The 26,679-nt window shown below is 38.6% G+C and overlaps 1 protein-coding gene across 4 annotated transcripts in view; it reads right to left on the bottom strand.

The window, feature by feature from the left end:
- Positions 1–5,861: 5,861 nt before the first annotated feature.
- The window catches only part of TENT4A (terminal nucleotidyltransferase 4A), a 51,915-nt gene continuing 31,097 nt past the window's right edge, over positions 5,862–26,679 (bottom strand). The window contains exons 11-12 of one of the 4 annotated variants that reach the window (XM_065752819.1): positions 19,159–19,317; positions 5,862–8,089 (exon numbers count right to left, since the gene is read on the bottom strand). In XM_065752819.1, coding sequence (XP_065608891.1) covers positions 7,910–8,089; positions 19,159–19,317 — 339 coding nt within the window. In that variant the 3' untranslated portion in view covers positions 5,862–7,909. The remainder of the gene's footprint in view (positions 8,090–19,158; positions 19,318–26,679) is intronic. The other 3 variants (XM_065752820.1, XM_065752821.1, XM_065752822.1) reach the window with 3 other exon arrangements.

The following is a 26,679-nucleotide window of genomic DNA, read 5'->3' as shown; positions in this document are numbered from 1 at the left end:
ATGGCTTTTCCCTAGCACATCCTAGGTAAATATTGCTACACTTAAGCAACACTCTTTCCCCATGTTAACTTCAAAATTTCAGGTAACGGACCTAGGAACAAAAGGTGAATGTGTAAAGAGGTTTTTAGAGCTGGATATGAAATAATGCCATACCCAGCAAATTCTTTGCCCTCCTTAAACACAAGGCAAAAAAATTATGAGCACCAATATGTTTAACATTACAGTACTGCTTATGGCCCCTAATTCCCAGGTGTTTTCACATCACCACAGTTAATTACCCACTTGTGCATAACATTTGATGATTGACAAAGAGCACTCTGAAGTACTCAGTAATAACTATTAGTATGCAAAATAGAAATGGCAGTTCCTTCTTCTTAAGCCTCTGCTTTTCTAGAGAAGTGTATATAGAAAAAAAAAACATGTAAGAAAGGCCTAAAAAGCATCAGAAAGCTCTAGCGGAGCACACGCAGGATAGCAAAACACAAGGTAACTCTACAGACATGGCTTAATCTTTAATTATGCTGAAATTGGAAACTATTTTAACTGTACACTTGGAAAAATAGTATGACTACTCAATATTTCTCTCTCTTAAGCTAAAGGGATTTATTCTTTCACAGGTATTTCACAGGCATGAGGGCAGAGATGATGTGTGGAAAGGAGCATATATGGCAAAGCAGACATTGACAATGACCATCAGAGTGAAGGACAAGGACTCAGGGAGAGACTGTGCATTAACACTGAACTGAAAAGTCTGCTCTCATTCACTCTTCTTACTGTAGTCATTATTCCATGCTTGTGAGAATAGATGACCTCATAATCCAACTTCCTCATCCTTTCTCTGTCTCATTTGGGTGCAGCTTGGAACTAATGCAGAACATACCATTCCCATGAGTGCATATTTTTGAAATATTGCCTTTCACAATTAATATTCATTACTAACTGGAGGCTCTTGTGAACAAAGTCTATGTATGCAGATGTAATCACTGGAAAAGTGAGTGGTAGAGTAGTGGGTACTAGGAGTGGTGGGTAACGAGGAAAAAGCTTCCAACCTCATGCTTCCATTCCCATGAGCACTTCAGAATAAGAAAAAAAGAATGAAAACAATTAGGAACTATGCACCTGAGCTGGATTTCAAAGTTAGGGGGCCTAGAGATCTCTAAGAAGGAAACAACATTTTATCAACTGGAAGGATGAAACATGCTATTAGAAGCATACGACCACTCTGTAAATTGGATGTGTCATTTTCCATTGCACAATTTTCATAGACAAACCATCACCACGTCCACCACCTTCGTCCTAGGGTGATTTCCTATGAGTTCAGCTAGAAGGTCAAGAGAGGCGATCCCTCTCCTCTACTCTGCCCTGGTGAGGCCATGTCTAGAGCTCTGTGTCCAGTTCTGGGCTTCCCAGTCCAAAAAAAGACAGATGTACTAGAAGAAGTCCAGCAGAGGGCCATAAAGATGATAGAGGGCCTGGAGCACCTCTCTTATGAGGAAAGGCTGTGAGAGGTGGGTCTAACTCACCCTATGAAAAGAATACTTAGTGGGGAAAATCTGATATATTATAAATAACTAAAGAGAGGTGGAAGGCTATGAGGGCCAGGCTATTCCTGGTGATGCATAGCAATAGGTCAAGGAGTAACGTCCTTAAATTTGATTATAGGAAGTTCCATACAAACATGCAGAAGAGCTTTGCAGTAAGGATGACAGAGCATTAGAACAGGCTGCCCAGAGAGGCTGTGGTGTCTCCTTCCATGGAGGTATGCAAGACCCAGCTGGATGCCTACCTGTGTGACCTGCTGTAGGGTACTGCTTTAGCAGGGAGCTTGGTCTTGATCAACTGAGGTCCCTTTCAATTCCTGTGATTCTGTAAACCATTACTTGTTCCAAATGCTTCAAATATAATCTGATTTCATCATATGGATTATGTTTAAAGCTATTTAGCAGCTCAGGAAAGGTTCCATCCCTAAGCTAGGAACGAGTAAACATTTCACGATGGGCCGCAAGAATGGTGCAAGAGCGCACCCTCTCTGCAGCCAGAGTAAATTGAATTTAGCAAACTGCATTTACCTCATTAACAGCAGGAAATCTTGTCAAATTCTGTAAGGCGGTTATATAACTAAAAATAATCCCACACTTGAGTCAATTCGAAGTCTTATTGCTGGATGAGCAACATGCAATTCCAGCACTCTGTGGGGACTTCCACTTATAATTTCTCAAAAGCTCTGCAAAACGCACATAAAAACAGCTCTTTCTCTTGTACTGAACACTTACCTAAAAGGAAATGAGGACAAGCAAATTGTGAAGCAGCTACTGCAGCAAATTACTTAAGCAATTCCTAAGGAAAAAAGAACAATCAATTGTGGTTCAGTTCAATCCTTCCCATAAAATATCAGAGAAATCCCAATGAACTCTTTTTACTTCTGCATTAGAAGGGTCTCAAATTGAAATGTATAATGAATTGCACATTTTGCCTTGGTGATTTAAATAGGATTTGTGCCTACAAGATTACAGTCCTCAGAGCTTCAGATGCCTCCCAGCCCTCTCAGAAGTTCACACAAGCCAGAAAGAACAGGTTTCCAGATCCTTCAAAAGATAAAGGTCAATAGTAGAAAGAAGACAGCAGTGAGATGAATGAATAAAGGAATTGTTATGAGAAGTATTTATCAGACTTTTCTTTCTTTGAGGTTTGGTTGGCATGACTGGTTTTGCCCTCAGATCCCCATCTATATGAGCATTTCTGAGTTCTCTAGAAAACAGCAGCCTTAGCACTGCTTAGAAATACAGCGTGGAAACTGAGATATGGTTCCACAAACATTAAAACATTAGAGCTGCTAGACCGAAGTGAACTTCAAAAAATCTGGCCTGAAAACATCTGGTCTAAGAAAAAAATCCTAAGCCAAAATGTACTTCAGAGTAAACTACATCAGATGTTTGAAAGGATCAGCAGCAGGAAACTAACAAGAATAAAGGTTCAGTAGTGTCAGACCCAAATCCTGACTCTTTCCAGAAGATACATAATACATAAAAAACACACAAAATTCTGTTGTAGAAACCACAGGAGTATGCTATAGCCTAAGGGCACACATGACAGATCTGTAAGCATTGGATTTAGAGCTGCAGGCAATATATAAAGGGAAGAAAAAAAGCTGCCTCCCGCATAAATCTGAGAACATTAGCATTACAAACACTGTAGAGTAATAGAATTAGCTTAACAGAAATCTCTCTCCTCTTTGGAACAGTCTAGATCATGAGTGTCCAACATTTTGGCTCGCTTGGGCCATATTGAGTGAAAATGAATTTTTGGGGGCTGATGGTTTAGTTGTTGCTCAGTGCATGCGTGCCTGAGGCTGGGCCGGGCCACTCAGCAAAATTATTGTATGCCATGGGCCACAGGCAGTCCCTGGGTTGGACACACCTGGCCTGGACAATCCATGGTAAGTTATCACGAATTAGTTAGAAGAGCAGAGAACTCTTTCAGGTCAGCATGACTTGACTGTACAGGGAAGGACATCAGAGAGAGGGCAGAGAAAAGCATATCGAGATGAGTTCCGTAGCAGATCTCTTCCCTCATGCAAGGATCCTTCCTACTGGTAAAGAATTCACTCTTTCAAGACATCACAGCCAGTCAGGAAGCACAACATGAGGAGCAACGTTCAAGTTTAAACCATCCTGTATCAGTAGATTGGAAAACAAAAGACATCAAGGACAAAGTTAGGCCTTGCATGCCAGGCTACGTCAGAGTGCCATAAAAGCCCCGCTGTATTTTATCATCCACTGACAGGCCTAGGGGAATTAGAGGGCTCTGAGATGCTGCACTTTTTCTTCTTCTAAATACATATGTATAAAAAAACACCTGGCAGGGAAATAACATGCATTTTCTCCACCAAAATTGGAAAAGGAAGGCTGGATATCTCAGTCATTTCCACATTGCCCAGGACATCCAAGTCAGATCATGTTTTTTGTATCTACAGATCTGCAATGACAGCCAGAGCTAGCAAGCACAGCACCCCCAGGAGACTTTCTACATCAAAGCCAGAGATCAAAAGTTTGTCAGTACAAGAATAACGCAGAATGCTGGGTGATGGTATCTGTCATCCCTTGTGCTTCACATCATTTTGACATGGTATTATAAGATGCCCAGGCTGAGCTTTGATGAATTTCCAAGGAGAATTAGATCCTCATGTGTCAGTAGATCCAATAAATCCATTTGCATCTGCAGAGCCTACTATAACTGAATAGAGAGACAAGAGGATTACACTTTTTGTGTCGCTGAAGTGAGGAAAGCCAGAGAGAATTTAATCAGTAAAACTTCAGACTTTTATTAATAAGAAATTAGTGAACATACTGGAAACAGTTCATCTGATATGCCTTTGGCTCACATTCATCTTTCCTATGAGATGGACTGGTGAGTTCTGTCATACCATCAACTAATATTTTTCCAGGTGTTTCTCCTCTATTATTTCTAACACAAGCCTTCACTATTTCAAAAGAGACAAATATTGCAGAAAAACCTAATGCTGCATACTGGCCATACTCCACAAATCTGTCACTATCAGTGCATGGCAACTCTTATGTTACCATCATTAGCAGTCAAAACAATTTAGATCCACAATCTGCAACTGCACCAACTGAGCCCAAAAATTGGTACTCAGCGCCATCTATTGACTCCTTCTGGTTAAGCAGAAGGCAACACAACCGGCTGACTCACTCACTGTGTGATACAGGAACACACGTTTCACTGAACAATCTACTTTTAATAGCAACATTGTGTTAGGCATTACAAAACATTTGATAAATGAATGTTAAATTCTGACTCAGGTTCTAACTAGCTCCTTGTCCATGGAGCATTTGCCTTCAGCACTTTATTCCTCATGATTTCTAACATTCCTCATGATTTCTAACCACACAACCTTGCATTCCTCAGCAACTCTTCTTTAACAGAGTGGGGACAAAACGGTAGGTCAACTTGTTCAACTACTGAAACAATAACTAATCAGAAAAATTGTTGCATGGGTCTCTTCTTCATCAGAAGCACAAGGTTTCAGTTTCAGCCTCACATAGAAAGTCCCATAACATGTGCTTGTTTTAGGTTTAAAAATGTCCAGTGAAGATTTGCTTGGAATGTGGTTTTTAGTGAGGCAGTAAACCAACTTACCGTTCAACTCCCAGAAGCTACTTGAGCAGTAAATGACTTGCTGCACAGCAAAGAATTTGCAGCAGGAAAACGTCACATCAGTGGGTAGGGGGAGAGTAGATGGAATGAGATTTCCTTTGTGCAAGTAATGCCAGCATAAGATGCAGTGGGATAAAGGTCATTAACAAGATCACACCAGAAAATTTTCTAGATCTCAAGCATAAAGACACTTATGTTCACAGTTTGAGAATGCATATACAGTAATCCCTGAGGAAAAAAAATCCCCCCAATCGTGATTTCCATGATATTACAAACAAAAACGAGATGCACCCAATATTTAAGGATACTAAAAAGTGGATACATTTTTAAAGTTGAAATTACAGGGAGGAAATAAAAAATTATGTGGAAGATTAAGAGATTCTCAAGGGGTCCATTACTCAATGTCTTCCTAAGAATATCATTGAGAACTTGCCTCTCACTCCTTTGCACTCTCATTTATCAAGGGTCCAAAACCACAACCATGAAACCAGCAGTCATATTCATCACTTCGTCACTCCTTTTATAAATACAAAGAACAGTATGCAGATGGCACCCACCCAATTTCCAAGTCCCATCTGAAGATGTCTGGCGTGGATACTGAAATTGTTCAAATTACCTGTCAAACAACGGGATAAGGTCAAGCATTACTTCACTCATTACAGTCCCAATAAAAAGGTACATAAGAGTGACTGGTCTCCAAAGTTTATTAAAAATCAAAGAATAGAAAACTTTACATAAAAATATGTCAATTTTAGCTTCCACATAGTTGTCCACACAAAAAATTTAAACATGATTTTCTTTTTTAAACCTGTAGCACATAACCACAGTGATAGCCAGGCCAATTTATTTGGTTCACCATGACTGAAGTGTTACATGATACCACTTTTAAATGAGCTTCACTTTAAAATGGACGCTAGAATAAGACACCAACTAAAGCCTTTGAAGGCTCTTTAATGTAGTTATGCTCAATATTGCTAGTGTGTGAAGACTAAGCAGTACAGGCTCCTGTAACAGCCCTTAGATATTATTTATGAATCAGCTCACAATTTTCTTTTTGTTTAAAATTGTGATGAACCTGGAGCATTAAGACAAATTTTGCAAACAGATATGCGCTACTCTACTTTGGAATGTTGCCCTCTCTCCTGTCAAAGACCTGTTTGACAGATTCAGTAATAACATGAACTACTTCTGCTTCAAAGGCATACAGCGTATTAAAAAGCTTCATGCTTGACACCTCATTTCAATAGCCGGATATCGGTTTTAAAACCTTCTCTATCTGTGTACAGTATAGATGTCCCATTAACAGGATTCTTCAGCTTTCTCTGCTAATGGATTTATGTAACTGATCCATAGGTTTCTGTATCGTTTAAGAACTCTCACTAATAATACAGGAAGTCAGAGGGCATGAGACGTAACCTACTCCCAGGACAACTGTGGTGCTTTAAAAACTCAGGGTTAGGCAGGATGTACATTTTTCAAAAAGTTAAAGACAGTGTTTGTCATGGCAATACACACTTGCATAGTATACCTGTATGCATCTGTAAATTAAGTGCCAGCCACTCAAACTGCGTACAACACTGGGCTGTGCTCTCCTGCAATACATTAAAAGATACTTCTCGTAATGCTTAGAGCAGCTGAAGTACTTTTTATATATTTGCTCTTAACAGAACTAATGCATACTGCTATACAGATTCCTTAATGGAATCAACATATTTCCTTTCTCCACATTCCTTAAGCCGGGTACCTCCATTTAACAACATTGTTTGAACCCAAACATTAACAGGTTACATTACTAAAATGCATCAAAGCATGTAGTTCACCGCCTTTTAATTTCACATCGGGACTTGAACCAACCTTCCCCCCTCCCTCAAAAGTTTTACTTCTGGTACTAAGAATGCTGGATTTGTTGTCGTTTAAAAGGAGTGAAATTAAAACTCGTTGGTTAGAGCAAGAAGACTGATAGAGGCCAGACAATGAGCTAAAAAACAAAGGGTCAAAATGCTTTGGAGCTTAATACCTTCTTAAAACCGTAAGCCAAATCGCTCTTCCACTGTGAATCAGGAAGCCTCAAATATTACCAAATGTCATGTTTGTAACACTGCTCAGACAACCTGCCAAAACTATGAACCCAACTTAGATAATGCAACCTGGGAAAGGATCTGTAAATTAAAAAACCTCTTCCCCTTAAATATAACTTATGTGACAATATGAAATTAAATTAAAATTCCAAGTTATTGCACAAATTATATCTCCAATATTTACAGAGCAAAAAATTCTGAACTTTGAAACAAACAGGAGCGCAGCAAATTTATTTTCATGAATTCCCAACTTGACTTGCTGCAAAGAAAAGAAAAATCGAAGGGGATGAAGTTTCCTTCACTTCCAAAATAAAAGAAAACAGAACCCACGTAGGAACGGACGTAGCCACAGCAAAAAAAGCCACAGCATTTGTAAATGTCCTTGCAGTTCCACTGTCAGAGCTGCTTCGGCACTGTATGGACCATTGTGGGAAGGCAGAAAAACAAACTTCCACATTTAATAAGGCTTCACAGATAAGCACGACTACTTCTTGAAGATGGACTGAACCACCACACAAAGAAACATGCAAAGAAGTCAGCTGCAGATATTTGGCAACACCAATAAAACGATGTGCTGGACGCTGGTCTCCATCCCCTAAGTCGAGTGGCACTCGCTCAGTTTGTCTGAACAGGGAAGGTCATTTTGGCATCTGCCATTATCTGCTCAGACTAATAGGTAAACTGTCTCTGTGTTTTTTCCTTCTCCATATATTACGATTGTACTGGTGGTGTCCTCTGTTACCAACTGGTTGCCTCATGCCTCCACTGTTGACAGGACTGTAGCTGTTGCCTTGGTTATGAGTTCCTTTCATGGAAAACTTCATTCCAGTGTGCTGCTAAAAAACACAAGACATGCACTCAGTTTAGGCATACAAACAACTGAAACAAAGGACGTATTACCAGTGGTATTTCCTCAACATACAAGTTATTCCCACAGAACACTGCTTGAAGCAACTGATCTTTCCATGCTTGTCTGATTTTAGCTGCACAAGTCCAAAGGCACTAACAGCTTGTTTTCTGAAGTAAATGTCCTGCAAATGAAATGGTGTAGATTTAAAAGCATCCTTAAAAACCTTCGATCTGAGTATTAAATATGCCCACCATGCATCAGCACTATAAAAACAGGCCTTCCACATTAAACACTACTTGTAACAGTCATAGTTCTGAAAGATTCTTGGAAAGAGTATGATCAAGTAAAATATCCAGTAAGACTCTCAGACATTAAGACTTTCATCATTAAGGAAATGTAGGGGCATCACTACATGAGGCAATGCAAAGGACAAACCTGCTCTACCTAGAAACTTAACTATAAGTAAATTAGACATGACTTCGGAAGGAGCTGAGCCTAGTCTGATAAAATGTATTTACCCACTACATATCACATATCCAGACCAAGGCAAAATAATGATGAGGAATATAATGTGACACTGTTTCTTTGTGAGAATCTCTAGTAACTTTGATCAGCAGCTGCTGAAAAGGCTTAATAACAGCCAAGTTAAGTGTTTCCCCTAGCACTTAATACCACAGTGAGTTGGATTAGCATTGCCCTACATTCTAAAAAAAATACCTGCAAATTCAACACAAGCAACTTTTTTTTCTGATGAGTGAAAGAAATAACAGTGAACAGACTGCCTTTAAAGAAAAAGCTAATACATTTTGTCTTCCTTAAATGATTTAGCAGAAACACCACAAAGTTAATGTTAAATAACAGCTTTTTACTGTTAAATTATAATTACAAAAGACAGTGACCATCTACAAAAAGACATGATAAAGAACAGTACTGAAAAATAAAGTTAACTTTACAGCAGTAAAAAAAAAAGCCTCACAGTTTTTTTTTATCTGTAAAAATGTCCTACAGTGACCTCATCAGACTACAATATTCAATTTTTAAACTCCCAGGACAGACACAGTGTCAGACTAGCAATGGTAAAAAAAATCAAGGATAAAGACAAAGAATGAAAGGAGAATCCTTCATTTTTAAGAGGTAAAACTTCTCAAAACTTACATACTGCAATATGTTTTCAGTAAAACATTTCAAAAAAACACCTATCAAGAGCTGTTTATTAAAATCAATAAAATCAAACTAAAATAAAACATTCTATTTTAACAACTGGTCCTTCAAACAAACACCATCTTGACACATTCTTGTGAGACAAAGTGTTGTAGTTCAGCACATATATCTGACTATCAATTACATAAGCAGACAAAGGTCTACAAACATGTACCATCTAATTTGGTTATGTAAGGTCAAAATACCTCAAGTGATCAATCATTCAGTAGTCAAAACACTGAGAACAGACAGCATTATAAGTTACACTTGACTATGTAAAAAGAAGGAAATAATTAGTTTTGCTACTGTAAAAACAGAACAAAGTTCTGACCAAAGAACATAGAATCTAATTCAAGCCTATCATCTTCAGCTGAAAATATGAAGAATCTGGAAACTTTCACTCTTTGAGTGGTCAGAAAAAAAAAATGATGGCACATTGTCAGGCAATGCTTCACTCCAATTAGGTCAGTCAAACCCCAGTGAAAACAGGGTAATTAAGGCTATCTTCAAAGTAGTTATACCACTCTTTTGTTCAAGATGTTATCAAATGTTCAGAAAACTGCTACAAACTTCTTTCACTGCTAATTTCAAAATCTTTGGTAAAGGAAGAGTGCCTGATGACTTTCTGAAATCCTCAGAAGACTGTATCAGTTCTATCTAGCCCACACCATTCTTGATGTCCACATGCTCAAGACCCCCACAGTCACTGAGAGATTGTGTCTACCCAATGGCAGAAAAGAAAGTCCTCTAACTGTAATATGACAGACACCTTCAGTTTAGGTGTTCTGATTTCTTTACATCTATTTTCCTTACCAAGGAGTAATCTTTTCTACCAACATACGGCTGCTTGTTCAACAACTGAGTGACATTTTGGGGTAGGGTGGAGACACACAAGTGCTTTGAATTTGATCTGCAAGTAGAAGCTGCTATATGTGTAGGGAAATCAAACAAACTTGCAGCTAAAACAAGCTGGAGAAAATGTTTGCAACACATACTAGGCTTAAAAACTTCCCAGATGTTTTGACAGATGTTTAAGAAAAAGGTTGTCCCCAGCTTTTGTCCCAAATGACAAATCTGGTAGAAATTGAAGTATCAAGTAATGTGCTGAAGAAAACAAACTTTCCATCTTAAATAGGCTGCCTAATCAGGAAGACTGAGTTGATGAGGCCCTCTCTATAAACAGACAGGAGCAGCTTCACATTCATAAACATGGTCCTCATGGGGGACTTGAACAGCCAAAGGTTCTGTGTTCAAGTGGAGACCAGTGAAAATGAGCAGTATTTCTGAGGAAGTGGTGCTGGGGCCAATGTTATTTAACATTTTTTGTAGGCAACAAGCAAGCAGGAACAAGTGCACCCTTGGCAAGCTGGGAGATGATACCAAGTTGAGTGGTACAGTTGACACCCTAGAGGGAATGGATGCCATCCAGAGGGACCGACACAGATGGGCCTATGCCAACCCTCATTAAATTCAACAAGGTCAAGTGCAAGTTCCTGCACCTGGGTAAGGGAATCCCACACACAGATACAGGTTGGGTGGAGAATGGCTTGAGAACAGCCTTGAGGAGAAGGATTTGGGGCTGTCAGTTGATGAAAGATCCAATATGAGCCAGCAATGTGTGCCTGCACCTCCAAAGGCCAACCATATTCTAGGTTGCATCAAGAGCAGGTTGAGGGAGGTGATTTTGCCCCACTACTCTGCTCTCATGAGACCCCACCTGGAGTACTGCATCCAATTCTGGACCCCCCAACACAAGGGCACCGAGCTGTTGGACAGGTCCAGAGAAGGGCCACAAAGATGATCAGAGGTGCTGGAGCATCTCCCCTGAGAAGACAGGCTGAGAGAGTTGGGGCACTTTCTTCACAGCCTAAAGAAGAAAAGGCTCCAGAAGCCCTCCAGTATCCAAAAAGGGTCTAAAGGAAAGCTAGAGAGGGACTTCTTTTGTAACAGCAGGTAGCAATTGGAAGAGAGTAGATTTAGACTAGATATTAGGAAGAAATTCTTTACTGTGAGGGTGGTGAGTCACAGGAACAAGTTACCCAGAAGGATGTGGATGCCTCCCCTTAGAAATATTCAAGGCCAAACAGGATGGGACTTCAAGCAACCTGGACTAAAGAGAGATGCCCTTGCCTATAGCAGAGGGGTTGGAACTAGGTGATGTTAAAGGTTCCTTCCAACCCAAACCACTCTATGATTTTATAAGAAATATAAGCAATTTTCCTACATGAAACTGCTGACAAAGACAGACAGTATTCAAACAATTTAATAAAAAAAATCACTTAAACATCAAAAATAACACAAACTACATAAGTAACAGAGCTACAGCCTGAATGGTTTCTGAACCTTTGACTGTTAGCTTATCTGAAATAAGGAGAAAAAATGAGAGCTATGAAAGTGAAGTATCAGTACCATTAAGTTTAAAATAAAATCACCTTATAAATACAGCACTCAATATGTTAACAAGGACCCACAAAGCCAAAGCCAGTTTAGTAAGCCTATTATTATTACATTATTAACACTAAGGATTAATGGTAATGACTGAACCCATTCTGCAATTGATAGGAATTGTCATCACTGAAGCTTGTGTATTTCACACATTACATGTAATTATTTTGCAGAACTTTACTTAACCATTAGTATTTTAGGTATTCCCATCAACACCTTAACACGCATCCTCAAAATCTTTTCAAGTTCTTTTCAATTTTTCACCCTATTTCCAAATTCTTTATTTTAGGCCCATAACAAAAACCACAACCCCTGTTTTGAAGATTGATGCCCACTTTCCCACTTCCTGAACAGAACATCTGGAAATACACTAAAAATGCATCCTTTGTGCAGGTAATATTTAACTTGTTCGTTACCAAAAAAATCACTTTCACAGAGCAACAGTCTAATCACTATTTTGATCATTAAAATGATATCAAAATCAAGTATCAGATGGTTCACTAGACTCATCACTTTTAAGCTAACAAGATGATACAACATTTCTATCAGCTTACTGAACATATTCAATCTCTTGAAACTTAGATGGGGTTTATATTTAAGATGAACTGTAGCAAGTGTTCTTAAGTTGTTTAAATCTGAGAAAAATAAGGCCTAGACCACTACAAATGAAGCTGTGGATGTTCCCTCCCTGGCCAGGATGAATGGGGCTGTGAGCAACTTGGTCTTAAGGGAGGTGTCCCTGCCTATAGCAAGGTGGCTGGAGCCAGATGATCTTAAAGGGTCCTTCCAGCCCAAACCATTCTATGATTCTCCTCCCTTTTTGAGCCCTTTGTTTTATCTACTAGATAAAGTCAGCTTGTTTTCACTTGACAACATCATGACAAGTTTGTATTTATACTTTTACAAACCAAATCTCATATTTTCTCCAATTAAATAAGAAAACAGCCTTTATGCAACCAGTATAAAGCAACAGAAAAATCTGGTATGGAGTCCAGAAAAGGCACAAACAGATGTTCCAGCATTTCTTATCTGCTAACACTAGAGAATCAGAAGACTCAAAGTCACAAAGGAACAGCTGTGAGTCAAAATAAGCTACCAGAAAAATTATCTCAGGAGATAACTTCTTTGATTCAACAGTGACTATTTATGAACATAGATTTCTTACTGAGATTTCTCAGCTTTTACTTGCAAAAAAAAATTCACCATATGAAAAGGCCCACGGCACTCCCCAAAAAGTGAGTTCACATCAATATGGTCAATGTGAAAAAGCATGTAGATAAAATGCATATGCAGGTATTTAAACCAATCTGAGATAGGGAGGAACTATCTGATATAGCAAGATTGGAAGACAAAGTCACGCTAAGCAAACTGATCAGGTAATACCTCAACATTTTCTTCACCTCTTTTTTTATTACTTATGATGAACTCCTTTTCTCAGAAACCGCTCTTCAGAGTTTCAACCAGCCTTTTCTTTAACTCAGAAAGTACTTCAGAAGCAGACACTCAGAAAATCTTGTTTCCAGTGCCACTAACTTTTAAGGAACTATTAGACACTAAGAGCAACTGAATGAATTGCCACTGGGACAAAACAACACCTTCCAGAATTATTCTAGATAACAGCAAACTCTGAAGCAAGGTATTTTAGCTAGTGAAGCATAAAAGCTTATGTCATTAAAGTTTCATTTTTCTAGTTGCTTTCTGTCCTTCAAAAGCAAGTACTGAATGCTGCTATGCTAATTCTTAATGACCATATTAGCAATCAGAAATTCATTTAAAATGTCCTCATTGGAGCTTTACTTGGACAGAATACACACACTGGAAGCTAGTCCAGCAGAAAGACTAATGCTCACTATCTTTAAATCCTTTTGAATCAAATAAGCACTCAAGATGAAGAATGCAACTAACGCTAAAAAAAATCAGACCTGAGCAACATACAGTTTCTTCTGTCTTCATCAGTGACTTCTCACATGGCCATCAACCCAAGAAATTGAACAGAACTTACCCCATTTGAAAATAACAAGAAAAGTGGGTCTTTCTCCTACTGGGCAGTCACCATCTATTTTTTCTCCCTTCCGTTCACCTGGACATGCACACCAATACAGTTTTATTACTCACTCCAGCAGAGAAGTGCTGGTTCATAAACTGCTCCATTCTCCCAAAAGAAATTTCAAACTGTTCTGTCAGCAAAGGAGAACAATTACCAAGGAAAGTCACTAATAATACTGAAAAAAACACAGATCTTTATTAGGAGCTTAATTAGTCCCAGAACTACATGGAATTTCTCCAATTATGCTATGTGTAAATAGATCTGTTAATCACTCCAATGCTTTTTCCAACAAGAAAGCATTAGGAAGATCTAACAGCAGAGAACTTGTTTAGAAGGCTGATACTCGTTCAAAGTTTTTTCCATTGGCACTTCCTGCTTCTACTGGAGACCTAGGTAAAGTTTCCTGTGAATGATCTAGTTTTCAAAGACATCAAGCCAAAGTGAGGGAAGAAAAGGTTGCCAGGGAACAGGCTTAAGACAAATTCCACTGTAGACAATAGAATCCCTTTCAGTTTTTGGATAGGAAAGACTATCTGCCACACATATTCAAGCCTATCAGAACAGAAACCCTTTCAGCTAGTAAGATGTGGCACATCTTTTAAAACTTGTAAGTGAAGACCATGCTAGTTTGAGTGAAGTTATCAATCTAATTCAGTTCATTCATTCTACATAATGTTGCAAAGGAAAAGCATACATTTACAGCATTCTGAGTGGAGTGATTTCAGTTTCCACTTGGACTTGGTTGGTCACAATTTTGTTTTAAAGAACATGTCTACTTCACAGTACAAGCTCTCACTAAATTTGCCATAAAGAAAAAAAACCAATTGCTTTTGTAGGTAGCAATAAATTCTGATTTAAAAGGATCCCTAAGGACATGTCCTTGACTTTCAAAAGCCAGAGAAAAATTCCCAGTTGTAAACATCTATGTACTGTACAAACTACTAATGAAAAGCCTATTAACTCAAAGCCAAGCAATGCTGCAAAACACATTTCTTCTAAGATTCAAAATTCCAGCTAACGTCCAAAATTCATTTGACACATTGCCTCTTCACAACCTAGTCAATTCCAAATCCTAACTTGCTTTGTACCAACATCTGTATCTTGATTCTTTTTTCACACAATTTTGATGAATTTAAGCTACAGGACACCTCTTCATAGAAAAGAGTTGCTAAGGGAAAGAACAAAACAGACTCAAGTTTATTTTAAGCTCCGTGTACAGTATAAAACTAGAGAATAATCAATTAGAATAATCATTCAGGAGATTAAAACAGATCATAGTTTGAGACATAAGAGAGGGCTTGGCATATGATCAAGCACTGCGGAGGAAATAGCTGGGGAAAGTAAGTGGAACAATTTTCAAAGACTGTATTAAGCAGTCTACAAGCAAATAGAGGAATACCAGCAGTACATAGAGCAATAGTAATCTGGTCTAAACAAGGAGAGGGGTGTTGAAAAACATTTATGTTAAGTGCTTAAAATAAATATTTATGTAGTAACTAGGAAGAATTTGTGATTGAGCTATAATAAGCCATAACTCAAGGCTGGTATTACTGAACATGGAAAAACTGTTCAAGTAGAACTTCTTGTACATATAAAAGTTTCAACCAAGCATTGATTTTTTTTTTTTTGTTTTACAGTAAATGGCAGGTGCCATCTTACAAGCAAATGAAAAACTCACAAGCTGAATGAAAAATATACCCTGATATGCCAGGCTTGAAGCGTTTTGATCAGCACCACAAAGTCCAGCTAGAGGTCAGCAACTGGTGGTCCATTCCAGCAGGTGATGCCAAGCCTATACTAGTTAAAATGTTAATTAGTGACTTGGATGACAGAACAGTAACCCTCAGAAGCTGAAAGGAGCAGCTGATAAACATGACAGTTGTGCTGCCATAACAGAGATAACTTGTCAGGCTGAAGCAATGAGTTGACAGGTACCTCAAACTCCAAATTTAACTCTGCCCATGGGAAGGAATAATCTCATGCACTGATACACATAAGACATTGACCAGTTAGAGAACAGCTTGGTATAACTCAACCAACCAGGGATTGCTAATTAACAAGTTGAACCTGAGTCAGAAACACCCTCAATTCAAGAAAGGTCAGCTACATCCAAGGCTGCATTACATAAGGGAGAATATCACTACAAGGTGGAAGAAGGTGACCCTCCTCTACTCAACATTACTGAGGCCCCATTTGAAGTGCTATGTAAAGGTCTGGGCTCTCCAGTACAAGAGACAAAGGCATAGTGAAGACAGTCCAATAAAAGTCCGTGAGAATAAAACACTGAAACATTTGTCATACATGAAGAAGATAGCAGAGCTGCATTGTTTACTCCCCAAAGAGGGAACTCTGAGGGACAGGGATCTTACTGATGGATCTAAGTACCTAAATAGAGGATTTAAAGTAGATGAAAACTGTTCTCAGTAAGAGATGAATGCTTAGTAAAAGAACAAGGTGCAATGGACATAAGCTGAAGTACTTTAAGACAGAATTTAAGACTAAATTTCTTAAATAGAAGTGGGATCAAACAGTATTTGCCTGACCCAGTCTGTAGGCCTTCTGTGATTGTATAATTGCATTACTAGGCAAAGTAAGAAACATTGATGTTACGTGAATTTCACTAATTTGATATGGTCAATCCCCCCCCCCATAAAAGAAATGGATTTGACTGGTGGACTGTTGAATGTATGAGGAACTAGTAAAGAGATCATACCTAGGGTGGTGATCAATGGCTGGATGGTAAGTGGTGTCCCTCAGGGGTCCACTGGTACAGGGACCAGTGCTCTTCAACATCTTCATCAATAGTGTGATCAAGTTCACCAAGTTTGCAGATGACACCAAGCTGTTTGCTGCAGTCAGCACACCTGAGGGACAGGATGCCATCCAGAGAGACCTAGGCCGGAGCAGTGGGCCCAGGAGAACATCATGGGGTTCAACAAACCAAGTGCAAGGTCTTGCACCTGGGTAATGTCAACTCCCACTGTCAATACAAGCTAAAGAATGAAAGGATTGAGGCACAGCTCTGTCAAAAAGTGGTTAGAGTTTCCTGGTGGACGACAAGCTAGACATTAAGAAGTGACACGCTCTTGTAGCCCAGAAAGCTGACTGAATCCTGCGCTGCATCAAAAGAAGCACAGCCAGCAGGGTGTGGGAGGTGATCCTGTCCCTCTACTCTGCTGGTGTGACCTCTTCTGAAGGTACATTCAGGTATGGATTCCTCAGTACAAAAGAGACATAGATCTGCTGGAGAACATCCAGAGAGAATAGGCCATAAAAATGATCAAAGGGATGAAAACCTCCCCTCCAAGGACAGGCTGAGGGGAATGAGGTGTTCAGCCTAGAAAAAAAGAGGCTCTAGGGAGACCTGATAGCAGTCATTCAGTTTCTAAAGGTGGACTTAAAGAAGATGGACTCTTTAGCAGAGTCTGCTGTGATATGACATGGGAAAATGGTTTCAAAATGAAAGGGGGAGACTGAGATTGGATAAAGTTTATTTATTTAAAAAAAAACAAATAAGAGCAGTGAAACACAAAAACACTGTTTGCCCAAATAGGTGGTGAAGAGAGACATTCAAGGTCAGGCTGGACAGGACTCTGAGCAACATGATCTAGCTGTAGATGCCACTGTTCATTGCAGAGGAGTTGGGCTAGATTACCCTTAAAGAACCCTTTCAACTTAAATAATTTTGTCATTCTAACACATCCCTCACAGTGGAGGTTTTTGAGAGGCAGGGAGTCTCATTCTTGAAGAAAATCAAAGCAAGCTGCCCTTTGACCAGAAGGACTGGACTAAATGACTTAAAAGTCCCTTCCAACAAAATACTCAGTCCAATTAAATGTTCCACAAATCTCAAAGCAGAAACTGAAGCAAACATCTTGCCTCAATCCCTCCCTGGAAGTGTTCAGAGTGGGTTGGACTAGACGATCTCTCCAGAGGTACCTTGCAAACCCTGTAATTGTGTGTTTCAAGACCAGGTTGGCCTGGGCTTGGGCAATCTGGTCTGGTTGAATGTACTCCTGACGTGTGTATGGGAACTGCTGAATCACGGCCTGAACCACTGATTGGTCACCTGAGGTGAGCACTGAGTCAGCCATGGGGGCACATGTGAAGGTGATATACCTGTGTGAGTGGAAGGGGTGGAGCCTGGTTCCACCTCTCCCAAACCCCATTTAAGGGCTGACCACCACCTCCAAGGATCTCTTCTTGGAGATCCCTCCCACGTGGAGTCCCCTGCGAGCCTTGTCATCATAAAGGTGAGCCATCTTCTTTTGTATTATCTGTATACTGTTTATATAGAACTACTTAAAATATACCATCCCCTATACTATCTCCTTGTGGAGTACCATCATTGGGAGTTATTTACCTTACAAAGTGGCAGAGGAGTTGAATAGTAGATAGTCTTAAAGGTCCCTTTCAACTTCAGTCATTTTATGCCCAAAAGATCAAGGAAGATCAGAATCAGATAAAAAATAAAGTCATGAAATTAAAGGTATCCTGGTCCTACAAATCCATGAAATACAATAGGAGAACTGAGAGAACACTGAAAACATTGCAGAAATCTGACCAAAACTGGATGTCAAAGAAATTCCTGCTGTTTCCTTGTCATAGGCAACCCACTATCCATAACTTGCACTCAAGCTCATAAGGCAGCTGTTTTGACTAGCAGTTTCAATAACCAAGATTGAGGGAATATTTTTTTTTAAAGACAGATGCACCAAGACTGTAAAGGAAAAGCTGAAGATCTCTTTGTACATTAATGGGCATCAGCTAAAATACTGCAGGCTAGTTAGGTAACATAGCGTCTCTCTACACATTTAATATTTGGGTATATTTCTTGGAAACATGCCTGCATTTTTTTTCCCCTCCATCTTTAAAATTGTTACAGGAAGTTACAAGTGGATTGCTAGTTTTTGCTAGAAATCAAGGCTGCTAAACACACCCAAACAGGGAGGTATTTCTCCACATTCAAACACTAGCTTAATAGATATATCACTTGTGAGAAGTTTCTACTTTAAGAAAAGGAAATTAAACAGCCCAGAGATCTGCAAATATCCCACTAGCTTAAGTATTGGAATTCTCAAATACAGGTTAGAGCGAGATGCCTGGCACTTGCCTATCAGGTTATTCCTAGGGGTCAGTGAACTGTGGAAGAGCTCCAAGTATCTCGAACAGTTCCCACCCACTCTCCTTCCTGTGCTTCTGACATGGCAGTTAAGTACCTTAATGGCAATATGAAATTCAGCACATACTACATCAGGTATATCTCTAGAGTTTTTTTAGACTGACAGCACAGCGCAAATGATCTATAATTCCAGTCAGATCACTTTCTCACAAAAAGGTAGCTCCATCCAGTTGGCTCATACCTGATTACTGGCGGCCATTATCAAGGTTCTCGTAGGCGCAGATTGGGGTTTACCACTTGGCATAGGCAATGCTGGTGGTAAACCGGCCATAAGTTGAGTCGGTGCTTGCAGACTGAACTGGTAAACACTAGGAGCTGTGCAAGGTGGTGTATCAGAATCCTTTTGGCAGAGAAAAAGGGGAAAAGAAAAGCAACTTTACAGAAAATACAGCATATACAGACTACGAATGTGAAAACATCCAATTATAAACTCACGTGAACACTGTAAAGATTCTTTCAGTCCAAATAAAATATAAGCTAGTACTATCTTTATTTTACACATCTAGCAATTTAGACTGAGTTTAACTGAGCCTGCATCATGAAGACAACGTCAATAGGTCTACAGTGATAACAAATCAGTTCCAGTCAGCTCAATCTAAAGCCAAATCAAGCTCTCTTCCACCAAATTAGAATTAAAAGGTAGAAACTACAGTTGAAAAAACAGTGCAAGAACAGTGATAGTGAAACAAGGACTACAACTTCAGGTGTCATGATAGAATTAGACCTCAGAACAACGTTTTGGATTATACTTAACTGTATGGAAAAGTTACTGAAATTATTACAGTCCTCTCCCAGTCAACCCACCAAAGTTAGAGCTCCACCTACCAAGAAACAAGAAGATGGCTTGTCAGACAAGTAACACAAAAGCACTAGTTATCCACCTCACTACTAGTTAGGAGTTCTTTTATCTTTTTTCATTGGAAGTATTCACAATTCTTCAGGGAAAAGCAAGATGGATGTAAGATTACAGAAACACTGTAATGGAGCTCATTACTAAAATTCTTATTCCTCCTCCTTCCAGCTTGATCAACCACTACTGCACATGCATCATAAGCAGAGTTAGCACTGCACATCTAGAGCACTCAAGCAAAGAGGCAAACGCAGATCCAGAAGTCCACAAATACTCTTTACACTTCAGACCCATGTCTGGAACACAAGAGCTCTGGCCCTCACCAGTATAAGGGCTACAGAGATTACACTGTAAAAAGGCAAATGTAAATAGATGAATAAGATCCCCCTAATGCTTTTAGCTAATTATATAGGGATAAACCTACAATAACTGCAGTAAGCACCTAGGTAAGTTCCTGATCTCTGCATCGCTACTTTGAATGTCTACCGCAGCCCTTAACATATCTGAAGATACATTTATGGAAACAGATACAGGTTTATTCTATTGACAGCTTTCCATTTTAAAACCTATTCTTTAAATGAGTTTTAACTTCCTGAATACAAACTCAGTATTCAAAATGAAGATTCCTACTATTCATATCTCTGATTAGGTAGGAGTGTTCAATTTACCTTGTTGTACATAGAGAAAAGTATGGAGGAGAAACAACAAGCACTACTGAGGAAGCCAGATCAAACTGCAACACTTGCTTGAATAACAGGATCCCCAGCTTTCTATGTAGACCATACATTTGTTGTTTCACTGTTTCCAAAGATAAAAAGCTGAAGTGATCTTATGATGCAAATGTCTTTTCCTGACAGTAGGAGATATTTGTTGTGATTATTGCACAGCATGCAGCTCCCATTATAATGTCCTGCAACTTCTTCAGCAAGAGAATATTTACTTGGCAGAAGCCCCTTAAACTCTTATGGCCAGACCTAGTTATTTCAATCCCATTAACAACTCAAGGCTTAGATATAAGATGCAAGGTAAAGTTTATAGGCATATAAACACAGTATAATAGTTAATCTCCCACTAATATAATGTGATTTAATTATACTTACAAGTATCCTTTGCACAGATATGACCACACTGAAAAAGTAGTGTTTTCAACTGACAACAGCTACTATTTTAGAAACTCAGTTTTCAATATTTTTTTTTTTAAATATGTGTGGGCCAAACAAGTTTCAGATTTTTAAAACTGTTACTCTGAGGAAAGAAGCTAACTATCCTAGAGGTCAATATTAAGAAATCAAAACCCCTAACAAAGGAATGAAAGTTTCATGGTAGCATAATATATATGGTTTGTCCCCTATACACATATAAGAATGAACTAGAGATCTTGGCAAAGATGCGCTCACTGGTTCTGATCTCCAACCTTTTTCCACCAGTTCAATTTCCTCATTTTCCCATAACATTCAGGAGTTGGAAGCTGTGAGAACAAAGACTACTTACATAAAAATTGTGTTCTCTGAAAGCAGAGAACTAAGCACTGGGGTCTAGAGTTGGAACTTCATAGATTTTTTTTTCCCCACATGATCCTCTTAATGTGCTATTACATTAGCATGAGCAAAGTGATCTAATAGATGGATGCTGAAGTTTCCACTACTTACATTATTCCTTTCTCCACTGTACTTGCATTAGTATTGCCATTATGAGCCAATTCAGAGGCAAACCACAGAAACAACATTTTTTATAGTTTAGACTCTGAATCAACTCACCACAAAGTTAGCTGAGTATCAGCGCAGAAAAGCCCAAGGAGCTGCTGAGCAGAGTCACCCCTAGAAAGAACAAGTAACTAGTGGTCTGACTTAGCAGCAGTATGAAACCACACTCACAGCAAAAAAAGAAAAAAACCCACTAAAATCCAGACATTTCAAAGAAGTTCAGCCAAAGCACTAAAGAACTTCAAAGCATAATCTTGCTTGAATGGCTTTAGCCCAGCACACTCAACTCTTGACTACAAATCCACATACCTCCAAGGTGATTTGACAGACTTTACATCTTTATCCCATTTATTTCACACCAGCTTGCATCACTTCTCTTTTTGGTAGGTGGAGCCATAACTTTTAATAAACTATGCTACAATAAAGTAGAATAAGATCAACATCTGTCTATGACAGGTCATAGGATAGTGAATTTGCATTAATACAGTTGCACCCTTCCCATTTGTCAAACACTACAGACAACCTCAAATGAATTGCAACTGATTTTTCTGCCTTTAGTTATGCTGCATTACAAAAGCAAAGTATGTCTGTCACACTAATAGGACTGGAAAAATGTGTAAGAATATATAACAAGCAAACTAAAAAACACACGTCCTCTAAAACTAGTAGTAGTTTTACAGGAAAAACTTAAGATAATCTAATTAGAATCTCTCAGGATTAATAATGCAAGCAAAGTGTCCCTTTAACCTCACTGTGTTATCTTCCCCAATCCCTGCAAATTTACTCATTTTATCAATATTAAACAAAAGCGTGTCATTTCAAACTTTCTTTATTACTCCTACCACTTTCATTTCATGGGCTTTCAGTTGGCCTGAATTGTTAAGAGTAAAATAATATTTCAAATTTTGAAGATAAATGCTTTTCAAATTAAGAATTAAATTATAGCACTTTTTAATGCAAGTTGAGCATACAAATATTCAATTTAGGTTTTCTTCCATCCTAAAATGGCTTTGGCACCTCTTTTTCAGGTGAGGTAAAACTAATATACAGTGAAAACAATTAGCTGGCAGCATTAAGAAGTACACTAACTCACAAAATTGTGCTTCCTTCTTACCTCACAGACTTCACAGCAGTAAAATCAAGTTTTATTGGTTGATACACATAATTCCTCTGTATCATTTCTTGCTCAGAATGATTTACTAAATGACCTGTTTTTTCCCAACTGCCTCCTGCAGCACTGTACAAGTTTACTCTTACATCAAAGTAGACAGACAAAAAGCCTGCATAAGCAACTGAGAGAGAAGAACTGAAGGAGGACAAAACAGTATAAAAACATAATACAGGTTAAGGAAACAAAAACAAATTGTAGGACTGGAAGGTGAAAAAGGAAAATAATCAGGAAAGAACAGTACTGGCAAAATTTATGGCTCTCTGATCCACAGTAAACTGCCAGAAGCCTGCACAGTAATAGTAAGGAAAAGTTTTAAGAGACCCAGGGAGGAAAGGTTTCAAGATGCTGGCTGCCTTATTTGAAGACAGATTTAAGTGCTGACTTGAGACAGCCTTTCTTGAGAGAGACTGAGTTGCTTTTTTTTAAAAAAAAAAAAAAAAAAAAAGGACCTGCTTCCCCTTATTTGTTCAGGAAGCAGAAAGAATAAGACAGGATATGCATTCTATCAAAAAATGGTCAATTATCCATACATATTTGAGTGGTTACTTAAAACACGAGAACACTCAGACAAGTAAAAAGGTAGAAAACTAAGTTTCTGTGCAGCTTCACCTCAGACTGAGAATTCTATTGGGCCACACTCCTCCTGCCCACTCCTAACACACAATTCAAACTGTAACTCAAAATAAATCATTCTCACTAAACAGATTTAACAAGTCAGCAAGACAAGCTGTTACTGTAACTGTTTTGAAGTATCAGTGTCTGTCCTAATGCCGATAAGCACATGCATTACACCTGCAAACTTGATCCCTTTAAATGAAAAAGCAAAATTTATCAGGGCAGATCACGTCATTTTTATCACCTCTGCATTGTGATGTTCAACAGTTTCTGTCAATAAGTTGAAGTGTGCAGCCCTCGAGACTAACAGGAATAAAAGGGAAACACTGATAACTTAAATAGATCTAGCCCAAGTACTAAAAGCCACGAATACTGCACAGCAAGTAACAGTTCTTAAGTCAGTGTGGATCTTGAATTCAGCAGAATGACAGCAATAATGAGGATCCACCTTGTCAGTCATTTATCTACTACTTTAATAACACCAGTATCTGATCACAATAGTGAATATTTAATATTTGAAGAAGGTGAAAAGACACTGCACAAAACATTGAAGGTACTGGTTGGCGTATCCACTAACAGTGGCAGAATGGTGGGCAGATCAAACAGTGACATTCTGACAAAATGTTATCATGAAGCCTGAAGAGCAATGATTACAGCTAAAATTCAGCAACAGTCTGAAAGAACATATATAGCATTAAGAGAGTTAAATAGATTACACAGGTACCTTGTTCACTGGAACTTCCACTACCTTAACAGGGCTGTATAATCTTGAGAATTCAAAATGCTTTGTGAAATAATCTTGTCATACAAGCCCAAAGTTACCATTAGAGGCATTTTTGAGATAGTATGTATGAGATTTCGTAGATCCAAATTTCCAGCAAACTTTTGAGATTGTGCTGGACTAGATTTCAAAAGTTACACATCCATTAGATTTCAAAACCAGCTTTAGAATTTTCTTACAACCAATTACATTAGTTAATGATATGCAGGTACCACTGTCACATTAAACTCTAAACTTTGGCACAGGGCATCAAAACTACAGTCTATTTAGTAACAGGTTCTACTAGAACAAAGACTGAAAGAAACATTCCATAAGTATTTCTTTGTGGCAGAGATTTGATCAGGTAAATATTCTCCAGCACTACTCTAATAGTTTGTGAATAATGGAAGGCAGCTCTCCATAACACTTAAGCAACAAGAAATCCAGGTCAGCAGTTGCAAGTTACACATCCAGAACAGAAAATTAAAAAAAATTAAGACAAATTTAGTTACTTAGTTTCTCAGACTGGTATCTGCAGTTAGCCCCAGTCTGCAGAGAGGCAAAGGTGAACATCTGGTTTTAGATTGCTGTAGCAGTCACTAGTCAGCAGGAGGGTTAAAATGAAATTTCCTGATACCAGTCACTTATTTGCTATTGCGGAACAATTTGATTCCTGCTCCGACAGAGAAAAAGCTTACAGACTTTGCACTGTCCTTGATGGCAAAGATATTTATAAAGCACCTTCAAAGGAAGAACTTTGTACAACCAGCAGCATTATTTATTTCAGCATTTGCTGGATCATGTGGGAATGTGCAGTAATTCACAACTTACCTGTGTGCAAGAAAAGAATACATGCTACTTCTTATCAGAGAAGCATAGGGCATTTTAAATAACTGCATGGTTGAATACTTCATTGAGAAAAAATACACTATATAGACAAGTGATGATTAACAGAAGGTAAGAAATATACATCCAGTCATATGCTCTGATGATCACTTTCCCTGTATTCATAGGTTCTTTCCTAGCGTGTTTTAGAATATTTACACTGCCCACAGAGCTGAGCTAACAGAATGAGAATGTTAGCACATTAATGAAGTGTCAGTATGAGTTAGAGGCCTCTGTTGACATGTACAGTATGACAAATCCACAAACAAAGCAGCTCAGATAGCTGTAGAGACACGAGTCAGATTTTGCTTCTAAGAGGACTGTTGTGAGATTCACTAGATGCTAGAAAAGTTCCTCTTTTTTGTGACTGAGATTTCAGTTTGCTAGGACTCATGAAAGACAGCAAAACTAAAATTTCACCAGCCAGGTGCTGTTAGCATTTTGTTAAGTATTTTTACCACCTTGGAAAGTCCATACAAGGTTACTTCTTGAACAAATTATGATCTTTATATTTGGTAAGAGAGCAAACTACAATAATCTAGAATCTTTTTGCCTCCTGCACTTTACAATCTGAATCTTCCTTTCAGTTTTCAGTAACAAACTTTAAGATTTAACTTGAAATGAATACAGAATCACCCTTCCACAAGATCCGAGCTAACACTACGCAGACCTCTATCACTGTTAACACCATATTCCCTTGTTCTGAAACTGGTACTGAATGAAGTTCACTGCATCACAACTATTGTGCCAAGGCTTCCAGTATGTGCTACAAATAAGTTCTCATACATGATGGAAGTTTCTTTGCTGGAGCCTGAGCATAACAGTACACCAGATCAAACAAGAACCTCCTTAACTTCAGCAGAATACATTTCTCTTCCTAAATTAAGTACAGCTTAGAACCACTCAAGAATTTTATCATCCTCACAGATCCAAGTGGAAATAGGATGGACTCTGCTGTCCAAAACCTGTTGTTTCACTGCAGGAAATGTTACCTTAATTACCTATTAAGATAATATGTTGGCAGTCTAAAGGGCACTATACCAAGAAATAGTTCAGGGCTTAGGAAAGGCACAAACACATGGGCATAAGGCTTCTAATTTTTCTAAGTATCATCAAGTATGTTTACTTCCAGAACACACAAGCTAACTGCAAGTCTCTTGTTGAGAGCTTTTCCACTTTACATTTACTAATTTGTCTGATAACTAGGCAGTTACATTTCATCTTGCAATGTCAAGCAAAATGGGACTAAGGGGAAGTCATTACTACTCATGCCCCAATTAGGTTGAGAGTGCATAACATTAAGCAGATATTTTCAGTTTCTCATAAAATATCTTACAGCACTACCTTCTTCACTGTTGTATTCAAATTAAGAACACAGCTAAACAGTATCACTGGCAAACACCATGCTGCTCTTTTCCCATTTGCCAGACTGTGCAGCTGAAGTATTTACCATAGCTACTAGGCAGAGAGAAGACAATTCAACATAAACATTCAGTAGCATTAGGGAATTACAGGTTACTAGAAGATACGATGGATGTGTTTGTTCTTCAAAATGAAATCCCTCATCTTTAATTCCCTGTTTGTCCAGATAAAAAAAAGCAGTCAAGAAACAAGTGCTTGGACTTGGCACCATCCCCAGTTACTCACAGTTGTACTTAACTGGATTTTGCATCTTCTTCCAGTCAATACCAACACCTAACAATATGATTGAATAGACC

The sequence above is a fragment of the Cyrtonyx montezumae genome, unplaced genomic scaffold (assembly GCF_038088225.1).
Source record: "Cyrtonyx montezumae isolate F1298 unplaced genomic scaffold, pur_monq_1.0 scaffold_8, whole genome shotgun sequence".
Taxonomy (NCBI): Eukaryota; Metazoa; Chordata; class Aves; order Galliformes; family Odontophoridae; genus Cyrtonyx; species Cyrtonyx montezumae.
Note: the sequence above shows the minus strand (reverse complement) of the source record. Positions and strands in the feature narration are given on the sequence as shown.